Consider the following 20,023-nt stretch of genomic DNA (forward strand, 5'->3'; position numbering starts at 1 on the left):
ATTACCAACAAGTCATGCCCCTGGACCGGAGTAGTTGACACTTGACAGCGACAAATTGCTGAGACGCGATTACACCGACTCTGGTCGTCTCACTCGCCTCGCCAAGTTGGTTGGTTGATTACTTGGTCGCTCCGCTCAAATGGCATGTCTAATTCGTAGCTAAAAGTTATTATATTATGGGATGAGGTATATTTATAGCTAAAAGTTGCTATATTTTGTAATGGGTAGTATATTTTAGCCTTTAATATTTTTTTGCGGAGAACTGTTTGAGATCAATAAAAGTTTCATTTATTAAAAAATAGGGAAATGAAATTAAAGGCTAAAATAGTGATAGCCAGATGGAGATCCAAGGTGCTTATCAGATATTCAGATGCTGGGTTTTCTAAGCATAAATTAACGTAATAAATATCAGTCCGTCACAACTCTGAAAGAATCTGTTTTCCTGATTCTGCCAATGGTTGCTGCACATCTCACACACACCACGCCACAATATTCTTTGCATCTGCATATTCTTTTCTCTGTTTCTTCCTTGCAACAAAAATAATACTAGTACTACACATTTGAGAACTTTGTTTTGACACTCAAGCAGATTAATGGTCAGAGTTCAAAAATTTTTTTATCCATAGTCCTTCCATTCTAAAATAAACCAATCTATAGTACAATAAATTTAGACATAACGAATCTGAACGTAAGATATGTCCAGATTCGCTCTAATGTGTTAGAATTACTCTTGCCATCCAATCAGTACAGTTGCGTCAAGCATTCAACTTCTGAATTTCCATCTGATTAGTAATTACTACTCCAGCTTTGAGTCGTTAAAAATATAGTACTAGAAACAATCCAAGTTAGAACAAGCTCTATAGAATCATTGGCCAGCTGGACAGACAATCACTAAATATAAATATCCAAGTGTCTCAAGCACACAAGCCACCCAACACCACAGTGCGACAAGCTCTCGCCAAGTCGCCATCCAAGAAATCCTCCCCTCTCTGTCCTACCTTGGAATCCCCACCAGGATCTCCGGCTATCCGGCGGCAGCTACCCAGCCATGGCCGCGCGCGGCGGCCTGGAGAACCCCCTCCTCGGCGGCGGCCCGGTTTCTTCTCAGGGCAGTCGGCGCCGCCGCCCGTGGACCGCGCTCGCCATCGCCGTGGCGCTGCTCGCCGTGGCGTGCGTCGTGCTGCTGCTCCTGAGCTCGGGGGGAGCGGAGCAAGGCGGTGATCGGAGCAGGGTGGTGTCCGGCGGCGGCGGCGGGGGCGTGGGGCTGAGCCCGCACGAGGTGGAGGCCGGGGTGGGCGCGGTGGCGGCGGACGACGGGCGGTGCTCGGAGGTGGGCGCCGCGGCGCTGCGCGCCGGCGGGCACGCGGCGGACGCGGCCGTGGCGGCGGCGCTCTGCCTCGGCGTGGTGCACCCGATGTCGAGCGGCGTCGGCGGCGGCGCGTTCATCGTCACCAGGGACGCCGCCTCCGGCGACGCCGTCGCCTTCGACGCCCGCGAGACCGCGCCGGCCGCGGCCACGCCGGTGAGTACGTTACTCCTCGTCACCAACTAGAGCGCCGCAGTAAAAATTAAAAAAAAAAGAAAAAGCAAAACTTTTTTTACTGCAATCCTGAGTGCATGACATGTGGGGCCCACGGCCTAGTGCGATGCGCTGGTTGGGTACAGGTCACTGTCTGGTGGGCCACGCTTGCTTACGCAAATGATAGGCACCTGACGTTCCCCTCCAAGTCCAATCAGCAATCCTGTTCTTTTCCGAATGGCTTTATATTGCAGTTTGCACAAAAACCACTGTACTTATCTTTTTTACTCCTGATTAACTATGGTTCACTCGGTATCTAAGCTGACCCTCCCTAATATTTCCGTATTACACCACATTGTTTCATTTTGTTTAGCGAACGGCATGTCTCGTGTAAAACGTCACCATAGCTAGAAGACATAATCAGCATTTGACTTTGAGTTTTTTTTAGCTCATTGCAAATTCATTTCACTGAGAGGCATGCCTCTGTGCAAGTGTGCAATGTGAATTGCATTATCAACTACAGCATGATCCATGATCTGATCCCAAAAAAATGGTCATTTTCTGTAAGACACTGTGTTTCACATGGGCAATCAGCATGGTCTAATTGATTTGGTTGCTTCAACATTGGTCTTTTTTTTTTCTGCACTTTGCAATACTCCTACCAGTTACCCCATTGCGGTTGCCAGTTGGGAAGAAAGGTTCAGATTTTTTAGATAATAATAAAATACAGGTTAAGTTGTTCGGGTTGAATAAAAAAGAGAATTTGTTCAGACTCGATCTAGATTTGTCATTTTCATCTCCTCACATGCTTCACGCGTTGGTTGGCATGTAGGGAAATATTTATGGTGTAACAGTGTAGATTCCATCGCCACAATTTCATACAAATAGTTTAGTATGGTATGGTTCATCTTCATTATTTATGTTGCGTTCTTTTGAGCAACTCTATACAACAACTTTCTTATTTTTCGTTGGTGCATTTCCTGAACTGCTAAACAGGCTAAACAATGTGTTTTTTTAAAACTTTATACATCAAAGTTTCTTAAAAAATAAAAAAAAAATCAACTCTCTACTTTTTTTTAATAATTAATACTTAATTAATTATACTCTAATTCCTCTTCTCAGTTTTACGTACAGGTGAAAAGCTCAAGCAAGTTACACATACAAATGCAACCTTAGACCTTTCTATTTTCAAGTATGATGTTTTTTGTGAAGAGCATAATTAAAAAGTGGAAAATTAAATTTTAATTATGCTCATACATATTTTTTTAGATAATGAAAATAACATCTGGTCGTTACTTCAAAAGATGCTACAACTAATTATTACAAATATTGTTCACTCAACATTGAGCTCATAGAAGCTAACTATGATTAGACAAAAGTCTAACACTCCAATATAGTAGTAAAAGGAGAAATACATTTTATTCAATTCTATTTGTAAATCTCCATATGAAGTTGGTGAAAATTCGCATGACCATGGACTCCAAATTTCAGCATTAAAACTCAAAATTTAAGATAAATTATGTTCTTAATTCGATCAAACTGAGAGGCACTCAAAAAGGATGTTCGAGCCAAAATTCAAAAATAGGAAATTGTTACATTTGATTTCCCAAACATGACATGCTGAAATGGTGGTTTTTGTGTCTGACAGGACATGTACGCGGGCAACCCGACCTCCAAGTACAAGGGCGCGCTCGCCATGGGCGTCCCCGGCGAGCTCGCCGGCCTCCACGCCGCGTGGTCCCGCTACGGCAGGCTGCCGTGGAAGGACCTCTTCGCGCCGGCGATCAAGCTAGCGCGGGACGGCTTCACGGTGGTGCCGCCCGTCGCCGGCGCGCTCAAGGAGGCGGAGCGGGACGTGCTCGCCGACCCGGGCCTCCGCGCCGTGTTCGCGCCGCAGGGGAGGATCCTCGCCGCCGGCGAGGTGTGCCGCAACCCGGCGCTCGCGGACACGCTTGAGGCCGTCGCCAGCGGCGGCGTCGAGGCGTTCTACGGCGGCGCCATCGGCGAGAGGTTCGTCGCCGACGTGCGGCGCGCCGGGGGCATCGCGACGGTGGACGACCTGAGGGCGTACAAGGTCGAGGTGAGCGACGCCATGCGCGCCGACGCCATGGGATACACTTTCCTCGGCATGCCGCCGCCTTCCAGCGGCACAGTCGGGATGGCTCTGGTCAGTATCAAATTCCCAGTCAATTTCGATTATTTGTTCATCCCTCGATCGATCCATATCAAACTTGACATGATTAATCGCAGGTTTTGAACATCTTGGATGGATACAAATCGCTCGAGTTCTTGAAAGGGTTTCTTGGCGTGCACCGGTTCATCGAGGCGCTGAAGCACATGCTGGCCATCAGGATGGCTCTCGGCGACCCTGACTACGTCAACGTCGCCGGCAACGTCTCCCAGATGCTCTCGCCGGCGTTCGCCGACAAAATCCGGCAGCGGATCGTCGACAACACTACGTTCCCTCCCAGTTACTACTTCCCAAAGTAATTCTCATCTCAGAAATGAACGTTTCTTTCAGAAGTTAGCTAGAGCATTTTTAGTGATGAGATTTTGGTTTTTGTGTGATCAGATGGAGCCAGCTGAATGACCACGGGACGAGCCACCTCTGCGTCGTCGACGGCGACCGGAACGCGGTGGCGATGACGACGACGGTGAACTCTTACTTCGGGGCGCACGTGCTGTCGCCGTCGACGGGCATCGTGCTGAACAACGAGATGGACGACTTCTCCGTGCCGGCGGAGCGGACGCCGGACCACCTCCCGCCGGCGCCGGCGAACTTCATCGCTCCGGGAAAACGGCCTCTCTCCTCCATGACGCCGACGATCATACTAAAGGCAAGCATATAGTAGTAACTACTAACCATTTCGCTGACGCTGACGAGCTCGCCGATGCTGACCACTGCAGTGCTATCTGTGCAGAACGGACAGCTCGCCGGAGTAGTCGGCGGCAGTGGCGGGACGAACATCATCGCGACGGCGGCCCAGGTGTTCGTGAACCATTTCATCGTCGGCATGCACCCGCTCGCCGCCGTCCAGCATCCCAGAGTCTACCACAAGGCAAGCACGCATGCATCAATTAATTACCTTAATCTCGTCGATTAATAAACAGCAATTAATTAATTACTGGGAAACTCAATTAGGATATCTCTCACTTTTACATGTCGCTTTAAAAAGTTATAAAAAAATTTAAAAAAAATTAGTAGAAATAGATCGTTATATAATATGTCACCTCACAAATAATACAAATTCAAATTTAACTTATACAATTAGAAAAAAATAACAAATTTGACTATAAATAGAACACATTATGGTAATTATTTTTATTTTTTTCGAATTGTATATGTCGAATTTTAATTCACATATTTGCGAAAAGATATATTGTATATTGATCTATCTTGACAAATTCTTTTAAATTTTTTTATAACTTTTCGAACGGACATGCACAAAAATCAATCTCCTAATTACTGTCTGGTCGGTGGTATATACAATGCAGCTGGTGCCGAACGTGGTGGTGTACGAGAACGAGACGGTGGTCGGCGGCGAGGTGATCGAGCTCAGCGGCGAGGCGAGGGAGTTCCTGCGGCGGAGGGGCCACCGGCTGAGGAGCACGGGCTCCGGCGCCGTCTGCCAGTTCATCGTGCAGGACTTGCTGGCGCCGGTCGGCTCGGCCGCCGACCGCCGGCAGCACGGCGGCGGGAACGTCTTCCACGGGATGCTCACCGCCGTCAGCGACCCGAGGAAAGGCGGCAGACCTGCCGGAATGTGATGGCGCATGCATGGCGCGCCACGGCATCGATTAGGCCCCCGTTTAGACAGCCGAAATTCTTACACGATTCATGTGAAAGCTGAACAAGTTTATATGGAAATTCTTCAAAATTTGTACAGCAGTGGAACGGCCAGCTGTGGCGCTCGAGCACGGGGCAGCCATGGGTAGTTTGGTGGAGAAGATGACTGGAGGTACGTGAGAGGATGAACGGAGAAGATTGGGTATTTTGGTCCCAAAAATTGAAAAATACAGCCAAGGGATATTTCAGTTTTCAATTTAGTGTCATATTTTTCAATTTCAACATGTATATAGGCAAATAGTAAGGCCAAATTGTAAAATTGCAAAATTTATAATGACGTGATCAATTTTTTTTTTTAAAAAAAATCAGTTTGTCACAACTCTGAAAGATCAGAGCTCCTGATTCTGCCAATGGTTGTTTTCCCAGCTGATTCTGTGATCAAGCTGCCGCTGCGGCTACGCAGTCCACTGCTTGCCACACTGTCCACACCATAATATTCTTTGCAGGTGCAGATTATTTTCTCTATTTCTTTCTTGCAACAAAAAAATATCTGATATTTTTGTCACTCTTAAGAAGATCAACTGTCAGAATTTAAATTTTGTGATCTCATAAATCTGACAATAGTATACACATCTGTAGACCTGTCAATCTGCTGTGTACTCTGTTTCTTCTTTACTTACAAGAAAAAGGTAATTCCTGCGGCTTAATTTGGAAAGTGATATCCCAACAACAAGTAGCACTAAATCGAAATATTATTTTTAAAAAAATCTGATGGGTTATTGCTTTTGATGAGTTAGAATCACGCCATTGAATCAGTACAATTGCGTCAAACATTCAAATTCTGAATTTTCATTTGATTAGATCTCTCTGTTCTAAAATAAAACTATTTCTATCACTTAAACTTGTCCTAAAATAAAACTATTTTCCACCTATTCTCCCATCTTAACCAAATCACAAGTCACAAGTCATTTGATTAGCTCTAAAGCTATTTCTATCACTTCTCAACTTGTCCCAAAATGGAGTATTCTCCATTTTATCTCTACCTATATTTTTTTCTCCTCACGAATCATAACTTTTCCTCAATATCCACTCACTTTTTTAATACCGATGTGTAGGGCTGTCAACGAGCCGAGCTCGAGTGAGCTCGTCTGCCTAGGCTCGAGCTCGATACAAGCTCGAGCCGAGCCTATAAAATGTTCAAGCTTTCTGACAGGCTCGGCTCGAGCTTGACCAAGCTCGGCAGTCCAAGCTCGAGCTCGACTGCCGAGCTTAATTTTTAAGTAAAACAACATATATTTGAAAGATAATCTTTAAAAATATAATTAATTTTTAGTTCATATATTAATATAAGAGGAAAAAAGAATAAAATAAATATATGATGTCAATATAAGCCATACAAATAATATATTTGATCTCCTAATTTATTAAATAACAACAAAAATCATATATTACTAAGCTCGTTGGAAGCTCAAGCTCGGCTCGACAAAGCTCGCGAGCTTATAGAGAGGCTAGGGCTCGGCTCGTCAGGAGCTCGAGCCGAGCTCGAATCGAGCCTAGGACAAGCCGAGCTCGAGCAGCTCGCGAGCCTCGAGCTTTTTTGACAGCCCTACCGATGTGTCCCGCTCTATAACTGTTATATATTTTCTTTTTGTACGAAGGGAGTATAATTAAGAAAATAGTGAAAATATCAACAATAGGATCTGTAGAATCATTGCCCAGTTAGACACACGATCATTATAAAAATCAAGCGTCTCATGTTGACAAGCCAACAAACGCACAGTGTGACAAGCTCTCGCCATCCAAGAATCCCTCCCCTTCCTGACGACCTACCTGCCGATCGCCACTACAATCTCCGGCGATCCGGCGGCCATGGCCGCGCGAGGCGGCCTAGAGAACCCTCTCCTCGGCGGCGGCGCGGTTTCTTCTCCGGACAGTCGGCGCCGCCGTCCGTGCACCGCGCTCGCCATCGCCGCCGCGGCGCTGCTCGCCCTGGCGGCGTGCGTCGTGCTGCACCTGAGCTCGGGCGGCGATGATCGGAGCAGGGTGGTGTCCGGCGGCGGCGGGGGTGTGAGACTGAGCCCGCACGAGGTGGAGGCCGGGGTGGGCGCGGTGGCGACGGACGACGGGCGGTGCTCGGAGGTGGGCGCCGCGGCGCTGCGCGCCGGCGGGCACGCGGTGGACGCGGCCGTGGCGGCGACGCTCTGCCTCGGCGTGGTGCACCCGATGTCGAGCGGCGTCGGCGGCGGCGCGTTCATCGTCGCCAGGGACGCCGCCTCCGGCGACGCCGTCGCCTTCGACGCCCGCGAGACCGCGCCGGCCGCGGCCACGCCGGTGAGTGCGTTACCCGTTACTACTCGTCACCAACTAGAGCACGCAGTAAAAAAAAAAAAACTTTTTCCCGGAAATTTTGAGCGGATGACGTGTGGGGCCACGCGCCACGTGGCCGGCAACGAGACCTGCTCCGTTAGAGCAAGTTGAATAGTACAGCTCACTACTAGCTCCAATATATATATATATATAGAGTCTAATAGCCAATTTATAGAATAATTTCTTCATATACTATTAATATACGGTATCATCTATCATATACCCACTGTGTCTTAGAGTCCGTACTGCAGCTGGCTACAGATCTATAGCCCACTGCTCTTTTCTTTCACCTTTTATTTCATTAAAATATATCTATAGCTGGCTAATAGCTTACTATTGTACCTGCTCTTATAGTATTAGGGATTTAAAGCGATTCGGTGGTCTGGCGCATGTCACTGTCTGGTGGGCCACACCTGCCTACGCAAATGATAGGCACGTGATTCTGCTCACCAACTAACGGCCCCATCAGGAATAAGTGAAACGGTATTTACAAACGAAAAATAATTTATGAATAAAACTTTTATATACGTATTCTTAGTGATCTAAAAATAAATGCTGCAAAATAAACTTTGATGAGAAAACCTCAAAATCAACTCTAAATTTAAGGTTGAAATTTTAAATTTTGGTTGATAAGTATAAGTGAAAAGACGGAGCCGTAAAAGAACAGCAAGAAAAATTTCACATCAACAATTCGAAGTATCCCTATCAGTAAATTTTGAAAAAAAAATTCGACATGTCTACATTGCAACTTTCAAAAATGGGTTAATTGGATCATGTTATTACAAGTTTACCAATTTTTTAAAAAAACTATTACTATTTATAATATCAGCTGAATATCACTAAAATTTTACAAGGTTAGAATCGTTCTCTCATGTTTTCATCTTCTTCCTTCTTTTCTTTCTTCTTCGCCTCAGTAGCCACTGTATTATTTCTTTTTCTGAATAGATCTATTGTTTTTTTCATTTAGAAAGGTTGTCTCCGTAACTTGTTTATTTTGTGATGGCATTTGACAGCTATTAAGGCTGTGTTTGGAGGTATGACACGCAAAACGATGAAACATTTTAGCCTATAATTTATTATGTATTAGCTATAAAGAGCTTAAAAATGATTAGTATGATTTTGTAAAGCAATTTTTTTATATATTTTTTTAAAAACGATAAATAAGAAGTTGGTGACTTGCACAAAATAACACAACCTAAATTGAACCCCGCTTCATTTAGTTTAGCGACAGCATGTAAGTCACCATATCTAGAAACATGATTGGCATTTGACTTTGATTTTTTTTTTTTGGCTCATTGCAAATTCCATTCCATTCATGGAGAGGCATGCCACTGTACAAGCGTGCGATCTGCATTGTCGACTACCCCATGGTCCATGATCCTAAAACCACATTAAACAAAAACAACACATTGTAGGTCGCTTAGTAGGTAGTCATTTTTTTAGAGTAAAGTGTATGAGCGGTCCTTAAATTTGTAGTTGTGTGTCATCTAGGTCCCTAAACTCTTAAAATACATATCCAAATTACAGAACTTATTATAGGGTGTCATCTAGGCCCCAAATCGCTACAACCCCTTCATGATCTTACATGGCGTTGACGTGGTATGCCACACGGAATGACGTGACATCATTTTTACTGACAAATGGGTCACATTTAAAATTTTTCTTTTTTTCTTCTCTTTTTTTCCCTTTCTTCTCCTTTCTCTGTGACCCGAGCAGAAGAGAAGGAAAAAAATAAGAATGAGAAGAAAACGAAGAAAAAGAAAAAGAAAAAGAAAAGAATAAAAGAAAAAGAAAATGACACGTCACGTCCATGTGGCATGCCACATCAGTTTCACGTAGGATCCTAGAGGGGATGTGCCGATTTGGGACCTATATGATACACTTTGATAAATTCTAGGACCTGAATATGCATTTTGAGAGTTTAGGAACCTATATAACACAACCCTACAAGTTTAAGAATCGCTAATACACTTTACTCTTTTTTTCAATCAAGCTGTGATTTTGTAATTCAGAATTATTCAAGCTACAACTCTGCTTCAGTCTTCAGAACTATTCAGAAATGGACATTGATTATATTATTGAAATAATTGTAGATCGCTTCAGAAAATGTCCATTTCTGTAAGACTCTCTATTTCACACGTGCAATCAGCATGGGCTAATTCATTGGTTGCTTCAAGGTGGTCTTTATAGTTTTTCTGCACTTCGCGATTACCATACTGCAGTTGCCAGTTTGGGAAAATGAGTTCAGTTTCTTTAAGATAATAAAATATGGGTTCAGTTGTTCACACTGAATAAAAAAGATGAAATTTGTCCAGATTCGATCTAGATTTATAATTTTTTTCTTCTCACATGTTTCACGCGTTGGTAATTCCTATTGGCCGGGTGATCGCTCCTCCATCCACCCAGCGATCACCCCCCTGCCTCTCTCCTATACTATGTACTCTTCCCTCCTCTCCCCCCTTCCTCCTCCCTTTCTTCTCTTTCTACTACAGTACACCACACAAATTTTTTTAAAAAACAAAAGTTAGAACAATTTATGTATAGAAATACTATATATAAAAAAATTGAATTTAAATTCAAATTTGAATTGGGCATGTAAACTTTTGACTTATAAACTTTGGATCTATAAACTTTAGGTGTATAAACTTTAGATGTATAGAAATACTATATATATAGAAAATATTTGAATTCAAATTCAAATTTGAATCGGGTATATAAATTTTAGGTCTATAAACTTTAGGTGTATAAACTTTAGATGTATAGAAATACTATATATGAAAAATATTTGAATTTAAATTCAAATTTGAATCAGATATATAAACTTTTGACTTATAAACTTTAGTTCTATAAACTTTAGGTATATAAACTTTATATGTATAGAAATACTATATATAAAAAAAATATTTGAATTCAAATTCAAATTTGAATCGGATATATAAACTTTTGACTTATAAACTTTTGATCTCTAAACTTTAGATGTGTAAACTTGAGATGTATAAACTTTAGATGCATAAATTTACTAAAATAGGAAAATAATGCGATGCCAAAAAAGAAAACCAGGTGGAGGGAGGGAGGGGGAGGAGGGGGGGCTACCTGATCGCTACCAGGTAGGTAGGGCGATCGATCGCCCATTAGAACTAGCATATCTCCGGGAAATGTTTTTGGTATATATAACAGTATAAGGTCGCCATTTGTGTATAGTTTGTTATAATATGGTTCATCAACTCCATTGTTTAGTACTTTCTATGGTCCCTGTCATTATTTGGACTTTTGGAGCCTTGGAGGGACATAGCACCTTTGATATATAGCAATGATCATGTTACTAATACAAAGCTGTAGTTTTACGAGGAAACCATGTATGATGTTTTTTCTTCTTTTGAAAACCATAGCTAAAAGGATAGGAAACCAATAGATTTGGGAAAAAATATCTGAAATTACTTAAAAGAAAATAGTTGTGCTCATGATGTATGATCTTGTAAAATTGGTGTAATTCGGTACAACAACTTGCATAACATTAACTATATACTCTTCCCGTTTCAAATTATTTGTCATTTTAAATTTGTTCTAAGTTAAACACTTTAATCATTGACTATAAATTTATATAAAGTTGTGTAGCTAAACATCAAAAATTTATATTTTTGGATTCACCATAAGAATATTTTTATAATATAGAATTCATATATTGTTATTTGTTAACTTTCACGGATTCTTAAAAATTGATGGTTAAGGATAAACATGTTTAACTTAGAACAAACCTGGAACAGTAATTTGAAACAGAGATAGCAACACCTTGGGGGATTTGTGTGAACCAGAGCTGAAATTGTCCATTAGGAAATTTCTTTCAAGTGAGAATTTGCATTAAAAGAACTGAACAGATCAGTTCCACAATAACAACGCATTTTGTCGATAGCACATTTGCAAGTGTTTATGAAGCAAAACATTTTTTGATAATGCACCATGCGCGCGTTGCAAGTGCTAATTCTATCGATAGCATTATGAAGCAAAATCTGAGAGCATCTGAATTTGCCATTATTTGGGCAGTTCTTATGGTTACACTGAATTTGCTTGTGTAAACTTGCTAAGAAAAAAGACGCGAATATTAGGGAATGATCTAATATCAAATAATTAAAAGGGGTGAGGCTTCGAATCTAGGTTATTTAGCCTACCACCTTGTAGAGCTAGCCAGAAAACCCCTAGACGTTTCTCAATTGTGTAAACTTGCTGCCAGCTGAGTTTGCTGGTCCAAATAAAGGTAGATTATGTTCTTAATTCGATCGAAGTGAGAGGCATCCGAAAAAGGATGCTCGAATCAAAATTCAAAATATATATGAATTTGTTACATTTGAATTCCCAAACATGACATGCTGAAATGGTGGTTTTTGTGTCTGACAGGACATGTACGCGGGCAACCCGACCTCCAAGTACAAGGGCGCGCTCGCCATGGGCATCCCCGGCGAGCTCGCCGGCCTCCACGCCGCGTGGTCCCGCTACGGCAGGCTGCCGTGGAAGGACCTCTTCGCGCCGGCGATCAAGCTGGCGCGTGACGGCTTCACGGTGGTGCCGTACCTCGAGATCGCGCTCAAGAAGACGGAGCGCGACGTGCTCGCGGACCCGGGCCTCCGCGCCGTGCTGGCGCCGGAGGGGAGGATCCTCGCCGCCGGCGAGGTGTGCCGCAACCCGGCGCTCGCGGACACGCTCGAGGCCATCGCCAGCGGCGGCGTCGAGGCGTTCTACGGCGGCGCCGTCGGCGAGAGGTTCGTCGCCGACGTGCGGCGCGCCGGCGGCATCGCGACGGTGGACGACCTGAGGGCGTACAAGGTCGAGGTGAGCGACGCCATGCGCTCCGACGCCATGGGCTACACCTTCCTCGGCATGCCGCCGCCGTCCAGCGGCGGCGTCGGGGTGGCTCTGGTCAGTATCCAAATTCGTCCCAGTTAAATTCTGATCATCTGTTCATTCCTCGATCCATCCAAACCAAACTTGAATATGATTAATTCCAGATTTTGAACATCTTGAGCGGATACAAATCACTCGAGTTCTTGAAAGGATTTCTTGGCTTGCACCGGTTCATCGAGGCGTTCAAGCACATGCTGGCCATCCGGATGGATCTCGGCGACCCTGACTACGTCAACATCACCGGCAACGTCTCGGAGATGCTCTCGCCGGCGTTCGCCGACAAACTCCGGCAGAGGATCGTCGACAACACCACGTTCCCTCCCAGCTACTACTTCCCAAAGTACAACTGATCTCAGAAAATGTACACGTTCTTGTTCTTGCAGAGATCATACCAGGAAACATTTGGATTGATGATATTACATCTTGATCATCAGATGGAGCCAGCTGGATGACCACGGGACGAGCCACCTGTGCGTCGTCGACGGCGACCGGAACGCGGTGGCGATGACGACCACGGAGAACCACCTCTTCGGGGCGCACCTGCTGTCGCCGTCGACGGGCATCGTGGTGAACAACCAGATGGACGACTTCTCCGTGCCGGCGGAGGGGACGCCGCCGCCGGACAACCTCCCGCCGGCGCCGGCGAACTTCATCGCTCCGGGCAAACGGCCGCTCTCCTCCATGACGCCGACGATCATTCTCAAGGCATGTAGTTACTAACAATTTGGCTGACGACGCTGTCACGCTGATCGAGCTCACCGTCGCCGGTGCTGACGACCACCATTACTGTTTGTGGCTTTGTGCAGGACGGACAGCTCGCCGGCGTCGTCGGCGGCAGCGGCGGGCCGTTCATCATAGCGACGGTGGTCCAGGTGTTCGTGAACCACTTCATCGTCGGCATGCACCCGCTCGCCGCCGTCCTGAATCCCAGGGTCTACCACAAGGCAAGCATCAGTTAATCGATTAGACCTAATCTCTTTGATTAACCAGTACTCCCTAAACAGAGTATAAGTTGCTTAGATTTTTTAATTAAATTTATTTAGGTTTAACCAATTTTACAAAAAAAAAATTTAATGCATCTACAGTATCAAATTAGGTTCATTAAATATATTTTAATACTCCCTCCGTTTCAGGTTACAAGATGTTTTAACTCTACTTAAAGTCAAATTGTATCAAATTTAACTAAGTTATAGAAAAAAATAATAACATTTTCAACTCAAGACAAATTTATTATGAAAATATATTTAATTATTGATTTAATGAAACTAATTTGATATTATAAATATTACTTTATTTGTCTATAAACTTAGTCAACCTTAAAGCAATTTAATTTTGACCAAAGTCAAAAAGTTTTATAACCTGAAACGGATAGAGTAATATATTTTGTTAATTAAAAGTACTGCTATTTTTTATATAAATTTTGTTAAACTTCAAAATAATATAATTAAAAAAATAAAAATAACTTATAATATGATAAAAACGGAAGGAGCAATTAATTACACTAGCTGATGGTGGTATGTATATGTAGCTGGTGCCAAATGAGGTGGTGTACGAGAACGTGACGGTGGTCGACGGCGAGGTGTTCGAGCTCAGCGGCGAGGCGAGGGAGTTCCTGCGGCGGAGGGGCCACCGGCTGACGAGCACGGACTCCGGCGCCGTCTGCCAGTTCATCGTGCAGGACTTGCTGACGCCGGTCGCCGCCGCCGGCGACGAGAATGTCTTCCACGGGATGCTCACCGCCGTCAGCGACCCGAGGAAAGACGGGAGACCTGCCGGGATGTGATGACGCATGCATGACGTGTCACGGCGCCTATTAGGCCTCCTTTTAAACCACCGAAAATTCTCACAAGATTCATGTGAAAAAGTGAACATGTTTATATGAAAAATTCTGCAAAAAAATTGTATGATTTGAATTGAGTGAAGAGTGACCGATCCGAGCTGGTGCAGAAGATCCCGTGGAGTAGGCTTTTTCCACGTGTCGCTGCATGCAGCTGTCGTGCTGTCCTCGAGCCAAGATAAAGGTTGGTACACGTCAGCTACGCGGCGAAAATGGTGGAGCACAGCAGACGGCACGCAATAGCGTGGGATAAGAAGAAATCGGCAATCATTTCGCACAATCAAATTTTTTTTTAGAGAAAAGGCTTTGCAGCCCTGCTTCTATTGAAAGCAAAGAATCACACAATCAATTCACTGTTAATATTAAGAAAAAAAATGCTTACAGTGCATGTCTGAAACACGCAGACAGACAGACTATTGTGGAGTACAACCTGATAATCAGACACATGTTTGGAACACAAAAATTTGACAAACTTTACAGGTACGTTTAGTTCCTGAAAAAAGTTAAAAGTTTAAAGAAAGTTAATAGTTTAAAAATAAAAGTTAAAAACTTATATGTATATGTAAGTTTTTAATGTGATATAATGTGATGAAAAGTTGGGAATAAAGAGAAACTAAACACGGCCTACACAAAACAGTCCAAAAAAAATATTTGGCAAAATTATTTCGTTGGAAAAGCCGATCAAATGCGACCAGAATCATCTCTTCTCATCCATTTGCAATGTCAAAATCACGGTGATGCCTATCCTGCCACCACCGCTGAACTCGCGGTTACTCGCCAGAGTCGCCGGCCCGCCACGTGTACGGCTCTGATTGGACCGCCCTACCACGAGTCAGAAGAGGGGAGAGGAGCAAAGAGAACAACGACGAGACGAATCGTTGGATGCCGGAGGAGAAGCGAAGCGACGCTACTCGACCCAGCGTCCACGGCGAGCGCCCCCCGCCGGCGACGGCGACGGCGAGAGATGCGGGCCCGAGCCGCCGACCACCTCGAGGCGCTCTCCCTGGAGATCGAGCGCAAGCTGCAGAAGGTTATATCCTGCCCCTTCCTCTCCGCATTCCGGTTCCTGCCCCCCCCCCCCCCCCCCCCCTCATCGTCTCGTTCTTTCATTGATTTCCGGGAGGGTTGGGTTGATTCGTGCTGGTGGTGTCCTGGCCTGTTTCTGTTGATTATTGAGCATTTCTTGGCCACCTTTTTGGGTTCTTTGCGATTAATTTCGGTTTGGAGTGAGGAAGGTGTTTTTTTTTTGTTTGGATTTGTTTTTTCTGAATCAATGGTTTTTTTCGAGACTGTTGTTCTGTTGGGAGTTTTCAGTGTTGAAGAATATACGATTTTGATTTGTTTTCCACGTATCAGTTAGAGAAATTTGGGCCTGTTTCGTAATCCCAGAATTTCCCCTTTTCGAATGGCGCTAAGTCGATGGCAATTACCGCAGTTACAGAATCGAAATTGGTTCTCCCGTTTTCTTTTCTCAAATTCTCTACCGAATTAAAGATTACTTTATATGATCTCGAAACGATACTGATAATTTGAGTGGTTTGGATAGGGCAGGTGGCACTGTTTCACTGGTTGTTGCTTGCGTGTAGGCTCTCAACTCCAATTCGCAACGTCTTCAGCTGCTGCAGCAGTTGTTTGCTGACATCGCATTGAAGGTGGATGACCGCGCTCGAGGTGCCATTTCTTTCATAGCTTCAGATGTTAATCAAACTAATGCTTTTTCGTCATGTGTGTATTTGTGGACAGTAATCATGAGATTGGCACCAAGTTTGTGGTAGTTTTACCTAGAGTTTGAACCTTTGTACTATTTTTTTTTTTGAAGGAAGGCAAAAGCATTGCCTTCCTTTGTACTATGGTTTATATCCATTCCCTTGTTTAACGTTTTTGGCGGAGAACTAACAATTCATTGATGTCAGCCAAGAGTTAAAAACTAGTTCTTTCCCTTGTCACTTTCACTATATTTTGCTTTTCAAAAATCGTTTACCAAGATTGGCATTACTTCATTTTTATTCTAGGAATCCATCTTAATTGTTTATTTTATATGCATCTGTAGATTGAAGTGTCTAAAAAAGTTGGCTGTTTTGGCATGCACTTGCTAACTAGGGAAGTACTGCATACACCATCGTTACTGTGCACACCTGCATCACAGGAAAACATGATATTTGACTTAATTGTGCATAACAATAAGGCTATACTTTAATAGAAATTCAATCCATTTTTTCTTTTAGATTCAGAGTATTGAGTTTTGGTTGCTTGGATTCTTCTGACAGTAAGAACTTTGTTGTTACATTAGTATATCACTTATTTTCTGCACATGCTCTGTCCTTACTTCCTTTTATGATCAATGTTTGGGTCATAATACTACTCAATCTTGTTACAAGTGTTTTTGCTATGTTACATACTTATTTCTTTTTAACAGATGTGATTTTAAGCACGAACGATGATGGTATTGCTCCAGTAGATGAGCGAGAAGATACCCGGTTGTGCTTCTATGAGATTCTTGCTAACCATTTTGTTAAAGTACCTGAAAGTGGGAGGCGTATACTTGACTTGATAGTGCAACTCTGGAGCCAGTCTTTTGCAGCGAACATATTTGCACTTCTTTTCCACAGATGGGTATATATTAATACTTACAACCTTATATGTTTAGAACATGCAATAGGTTGATTTTCATAACCAATATAAGTACAAACTCAATCATGTTCACAAGAAGTCATGTTTTCCATTTCCAGTAACGTTTAAGGAATTTGTTTAACCAGTACCTCAGTGAATGTGCCTTTTACCTTTTACTCCTTGCTATATGTTCCTCTGAATGAGCTAATGTCTTGGTGGTTTTAAGTTTTCACTTTTGAGTAATGTATATATGATCTCAAAAGGAAAGATAATCTTACTGGGGAATTTGTATCCCAGCATCAAGCTTATACTGCCCATTGTTCTGGCCACCATTTACTGCAAATAGCTAGTTAAACAAGCTAAGTACAGAATTCTGTAAATGCTAGCTGTAATTCGCTTATTCGATCTTGCATACAAGAATGCTCCGGATTGTATTAGCCTTCATCTCTATTTCAGTTTGGTGAATTACTAGTTCATCATTTGCAGTTATTCGAAGTCCCTCTTGATGGGAAGGAAGTATCACTGAGATACAGCTCTGCTCTTGTCCAAGGAGCTACTAATGTTTTTTGGTATGGTGGCACCCATAAATTTGATCTGTTGACTGAGAAAGTTATTACTGCAAAATATTTCTGCTAACAGAGGGATTATTGCACTGATGTTCCTTTTTTTCTTGCCTGAAACTTCCATAGATCTGATGGAATTACTTTTTGACAGGATTGACATCCAAACCAATACAAGACACTTTCTCTCATTATATAATGTAAGGATATATTTGGTTTCAGTTGCTCAAATTTCGTTGAAACTGTGATGTATGTGTTTTAGTAAAATCAAAACATGCTTGCTTTATTAAACAGTATCTCCTTGAAGAGGTTGCTTTAGTCCCAGATCAACTGAGTAAGATATCAGTACAGGTCACTCCCTATTGACATTGAACTCTGCTATGAGTTTTCCTAATAAGCATGTACGATAGTATTTGTTGTCATTAATTTGATGTTTTGAACAGGCTGGTAGAGGTCTTTTCCTCCTCCTCTCGAGATTTATGCTGTTCTATGATCAAGGTATGCTATTTTTCTCCACGTTCTTGGTCCCAATTGTTTGCTATTGAAGTGATCCAAGTTTGCATGTGCAGATCACTTGCTTGCAAGTTTCCTTGAGCATTTTCCTACTTTTCCAAATTCTTTCTTGGTTGGTGGCCCTGCAGATTACTATGTAATTGAACTCACTGATCAGGTTGTTCTCTAAGTGAAGTATCTTCGGTGTTCTCATGACATGCTAAAACTTCACCTCAAACTAAATCGTGTGTTCTTTGTTTTTCAGCTCCAGAAACTAAAAGTTGAACCTGTGCTTCTGCATTACCTCTCCCGCTTGACCATCCTTCAAGGTATAGTTATTCAGATTTCAGACACATTCCAAAAGTAATCCAAGACTTTTTGCATCTGTTTCTCCACTGAAATGTAAATTCTTCATTCTGAAAAAAAAAATCATCCAGGATTGGAATTGAGGATGAGTACAAGCACTAGACTGAAGGCTTGCCTTTACAGCTTCACTTCTCCTGGAGGTCCTACCTACCCTACACGAGCAGTAAGGCATGCAGCCTGGAATACACTGGATCTGCTTTTTCCTGTGAGTACCATTTTCTTACCTTAACTTATTTGAACACTCGCTTCAATGGTTAGTTTGAAATTCTCAAATATTACCTCCGCGATGTACCATCACAATCGATTTATTTCAAGCATGTGTGCTGATGATCACTGTGATGCTGTTATACTGGACTTACTGTGTTGATGCCCTGCGGTTATGGTCACCGATGATTTCCTGCTGATGGAATCCCATGCATATATTTAGTGAATATGCAATTCTCTTTGAGGATCATATGTTGTTTTCTCTTCTTCTCTTCCCTTTTCATCAATAAGCAGCAAGACATGGATATCTCATGAACCATCTTGATCCATTTTCACAGAGGGTTGCCATGACTATTCTATTTGAAATTAATGTGAATACTTGTTGAGTTATATAATAATTTTGACTTATGTCGCGCTACAGGTTGGCCGATATCCAAGGCATGTGATAAGCCTGTTCTTTCGGCTTCTCTATCCGTGGTACTGGCCTTCCTCTTGCTGGAACTTTATTATGACTTGCGTCAAGACTGTCTACTACTACATCCTCAACCTAATTGTCTCAAGCTGGGAGAACATGAGACGGCCCAACCACCAAAGGATGCATAGGGACTGAAGAAATGGCAGCCAAATCAAAGGCTAGCAATAGCATCTTGTGTTGTTTTTGTTTTCCGTTTCTTTTTTGTTTTCAAGGGTAGCCTGGTAGCTCTTATGTTTGTTCAAATAACATTTGCTGTATAAATTTGTCTGTTTGTTATGCTGTTTACACGGGGGATGGAGTGAGAAAAAAAAAGTAATGCAAGAGAAAAGAAAGGGAAGCCTGCAAATTTCATCAGACTTTTCAGATAGGAAATTACATTGTTCAGATTTAGTATATGTCAATAATCAATGGCCGAGATTTTAGGAAGAGTCTCCATAGAGTCCCTTTTGCAGTGCAGTGCATGGTCTGTTGAGGTAGTTGAGCAGCAAATGGCTAATGTGCAGTTTGTACCTTGTGTTGTAATACAACTAAGGGTCCAGGCAATGAATTGCTTAGGACCTCTGCACTGTACCTGCCATGAGCAAGAGTGAACTGTTTATCTGTAGTCTGTACTGCACATAAATAGATGATTGTCTCTGTTTTGTTTTGTTTGTTTGTTTTTTTGGCAAATGCACAAGAGACCAATAATACAACTATGCTTTTGGCCTTTCTCTGGAAAATATTCTAATTGTTTGGGCTACGGCTTATAAGCTGAGAAAAATAAATGAGGCAACCAAAATTGATTTTAGGGTAAAGTTTTTGTACTTCCACAAAAATTAAGGCCAGAAAATAGAAAATGATGAAACATCTAAATTAATTCTAAAATTTAAATTTGGCTATGATTCATAAGTTGAAGGCGGAACACTGTTTC

The 20,023-nt window shown here is 42.8% G+C and overlaps 2 protein-coding genes across 4 annotated transcripts; both read left to right on the forward strand.

The window, feature by feature from the left end:
• Window positions 1-865: 865 nt before the first annotated feature.
• On the forward strand, window positions 866-14,484 carry LOC127780432 (glutathione hydrolase 3-like). Of its 3 annotated transcripts, none has more exons than XM_052307346.1 (6): window positions 866-1,522; window positions 12,066-12,584; window positions 12,674-12,909; window positions 13,004-13,274; window positions 13,376-13,513; window positions 14,098-14,484. In XM_052307346.1, the coding sequence occupies exons 1-6, from the start codon at window positions 1,049-1,051 to the stop codon at window positions 14,350-14,352; spliced, it is 1,893 nt and encodes a 630-aa protein (XP_052163306.1). In that variant the 5' UTR covers window positions 866-1,048; the 3' UTR covers window positions 14,353-14,484. The 3 variants fall into 3 exon arrangements, with proteins under 3 accessions (XP_052163306.1, XP_052163300.1, XP_052163313.1); XM_052307340.1 differs by lacking the exons at window positions 12,066-12,584; window positions 12,674-12,909; window positions 13,004-13,274; window positions 13,376-13,513; window positions 14,098-14,484 and adding exons at window positions 3,168-3,686; window positions 3,770-4,005; window positions 4,092-4,356; window positions 4,441-4,578; window positions 5,015-5,685 and having other exon boundaries at window positions 879-1,522; XM_052307353.1 differs by lacking the exon at window positions 866-1,522 and adding an exon at window positions 6,991-7,637.
• Window positions 14,485-15,163: 679 nt separating this feature from the next.
• On the forward strand, window positions 15,164-19,759 carry LOC127760620 (uncharacterized). The gene is made up of 11 exons (XM_052284910.1): window positions 15,164-15,436; window positions 15,993-16,077; window positions 16,823-17,019; window positions 17,503-17,585; window positions 17,731-17,776; window positions 17,871-17,927; window positions 18,020-18,074; window positions 18,146-18,246; window positions 18,334-18,397; window positions 18,506-18,639; window positions 19,060-19,759. Exons 1-11 carry the CDS (start codon window positions 15,371-15,373, stop codon window positions 19,246-19,248), a joined length of 1,077 nt encoding a protein of 358 aa, XP_052140870.1. The 5' UTR covers window positions 15,164-15,370; the 3' UTR covers window positions 19,249-19,759.
• Window positions 19,760-20,023: the final 264 nt, after the last annotated feature.

This window comes from Oryza glaberrima, chromosome 1, assembly GCF_000147395.1.
Source record: "Oryza glaberrima chromosome 1, OglaRS2, whole genome shotgun sequence".
NCBI classification, from domain to species: Eukaryota; Viridiplantae; Streptophyta; class Magnoliopsida; order Poales; family Poaceae; genus Oryza; species Oryza glaberrima.

Excerpts from the sequence above, each read along its gene's own strand:
- LOC127780432 (XM_052307340.1), top strand. The coding sequence starts at position 1,049 with ATGGCCGCGCGCGGCGGCCTGGAGAACCCCCTCCTCGGCGGCGGCCCG. Across the intron at positions 3,687-3,769 it reads GCACAGTCGGGATGGCTCTG|GTTTTGAACATCTTGGATGG; the intron begins GTCAGTATCAAA and ends GATTAATCGCAG. Across the intron at positions 4,006-4,091 it reads CCCAGTTACTACTTCCCAAA|ATGGAGCCAGCTGAATGACC; the intron begins GTAATTCTCATC and ends TTGTGTGATCAG.
- LOC127760620 (XM_052284910.1), top strand. The coding sequence starts at position 15,371 with ATGCGGGCCCGAGCCGCCGACCACCTCGAGGCGCTCTCCCTGGAGATC. Across the intron at positions 17,777-17,870 it reads ACTTTCTCTCATTATATAAT|TATCTCCTTGAAGAGGTTGC; the intron begins GTAAGGATATAT and ends TTTATTAAACAG. Across the intron at positions 18,075-18,145 it reads TATGCTGTTCTATGATCAAG|ATCACTTGCTTGCAAGTTTC; the intron begins GTATGCTATTTT and ends TTGCATGTGCAG.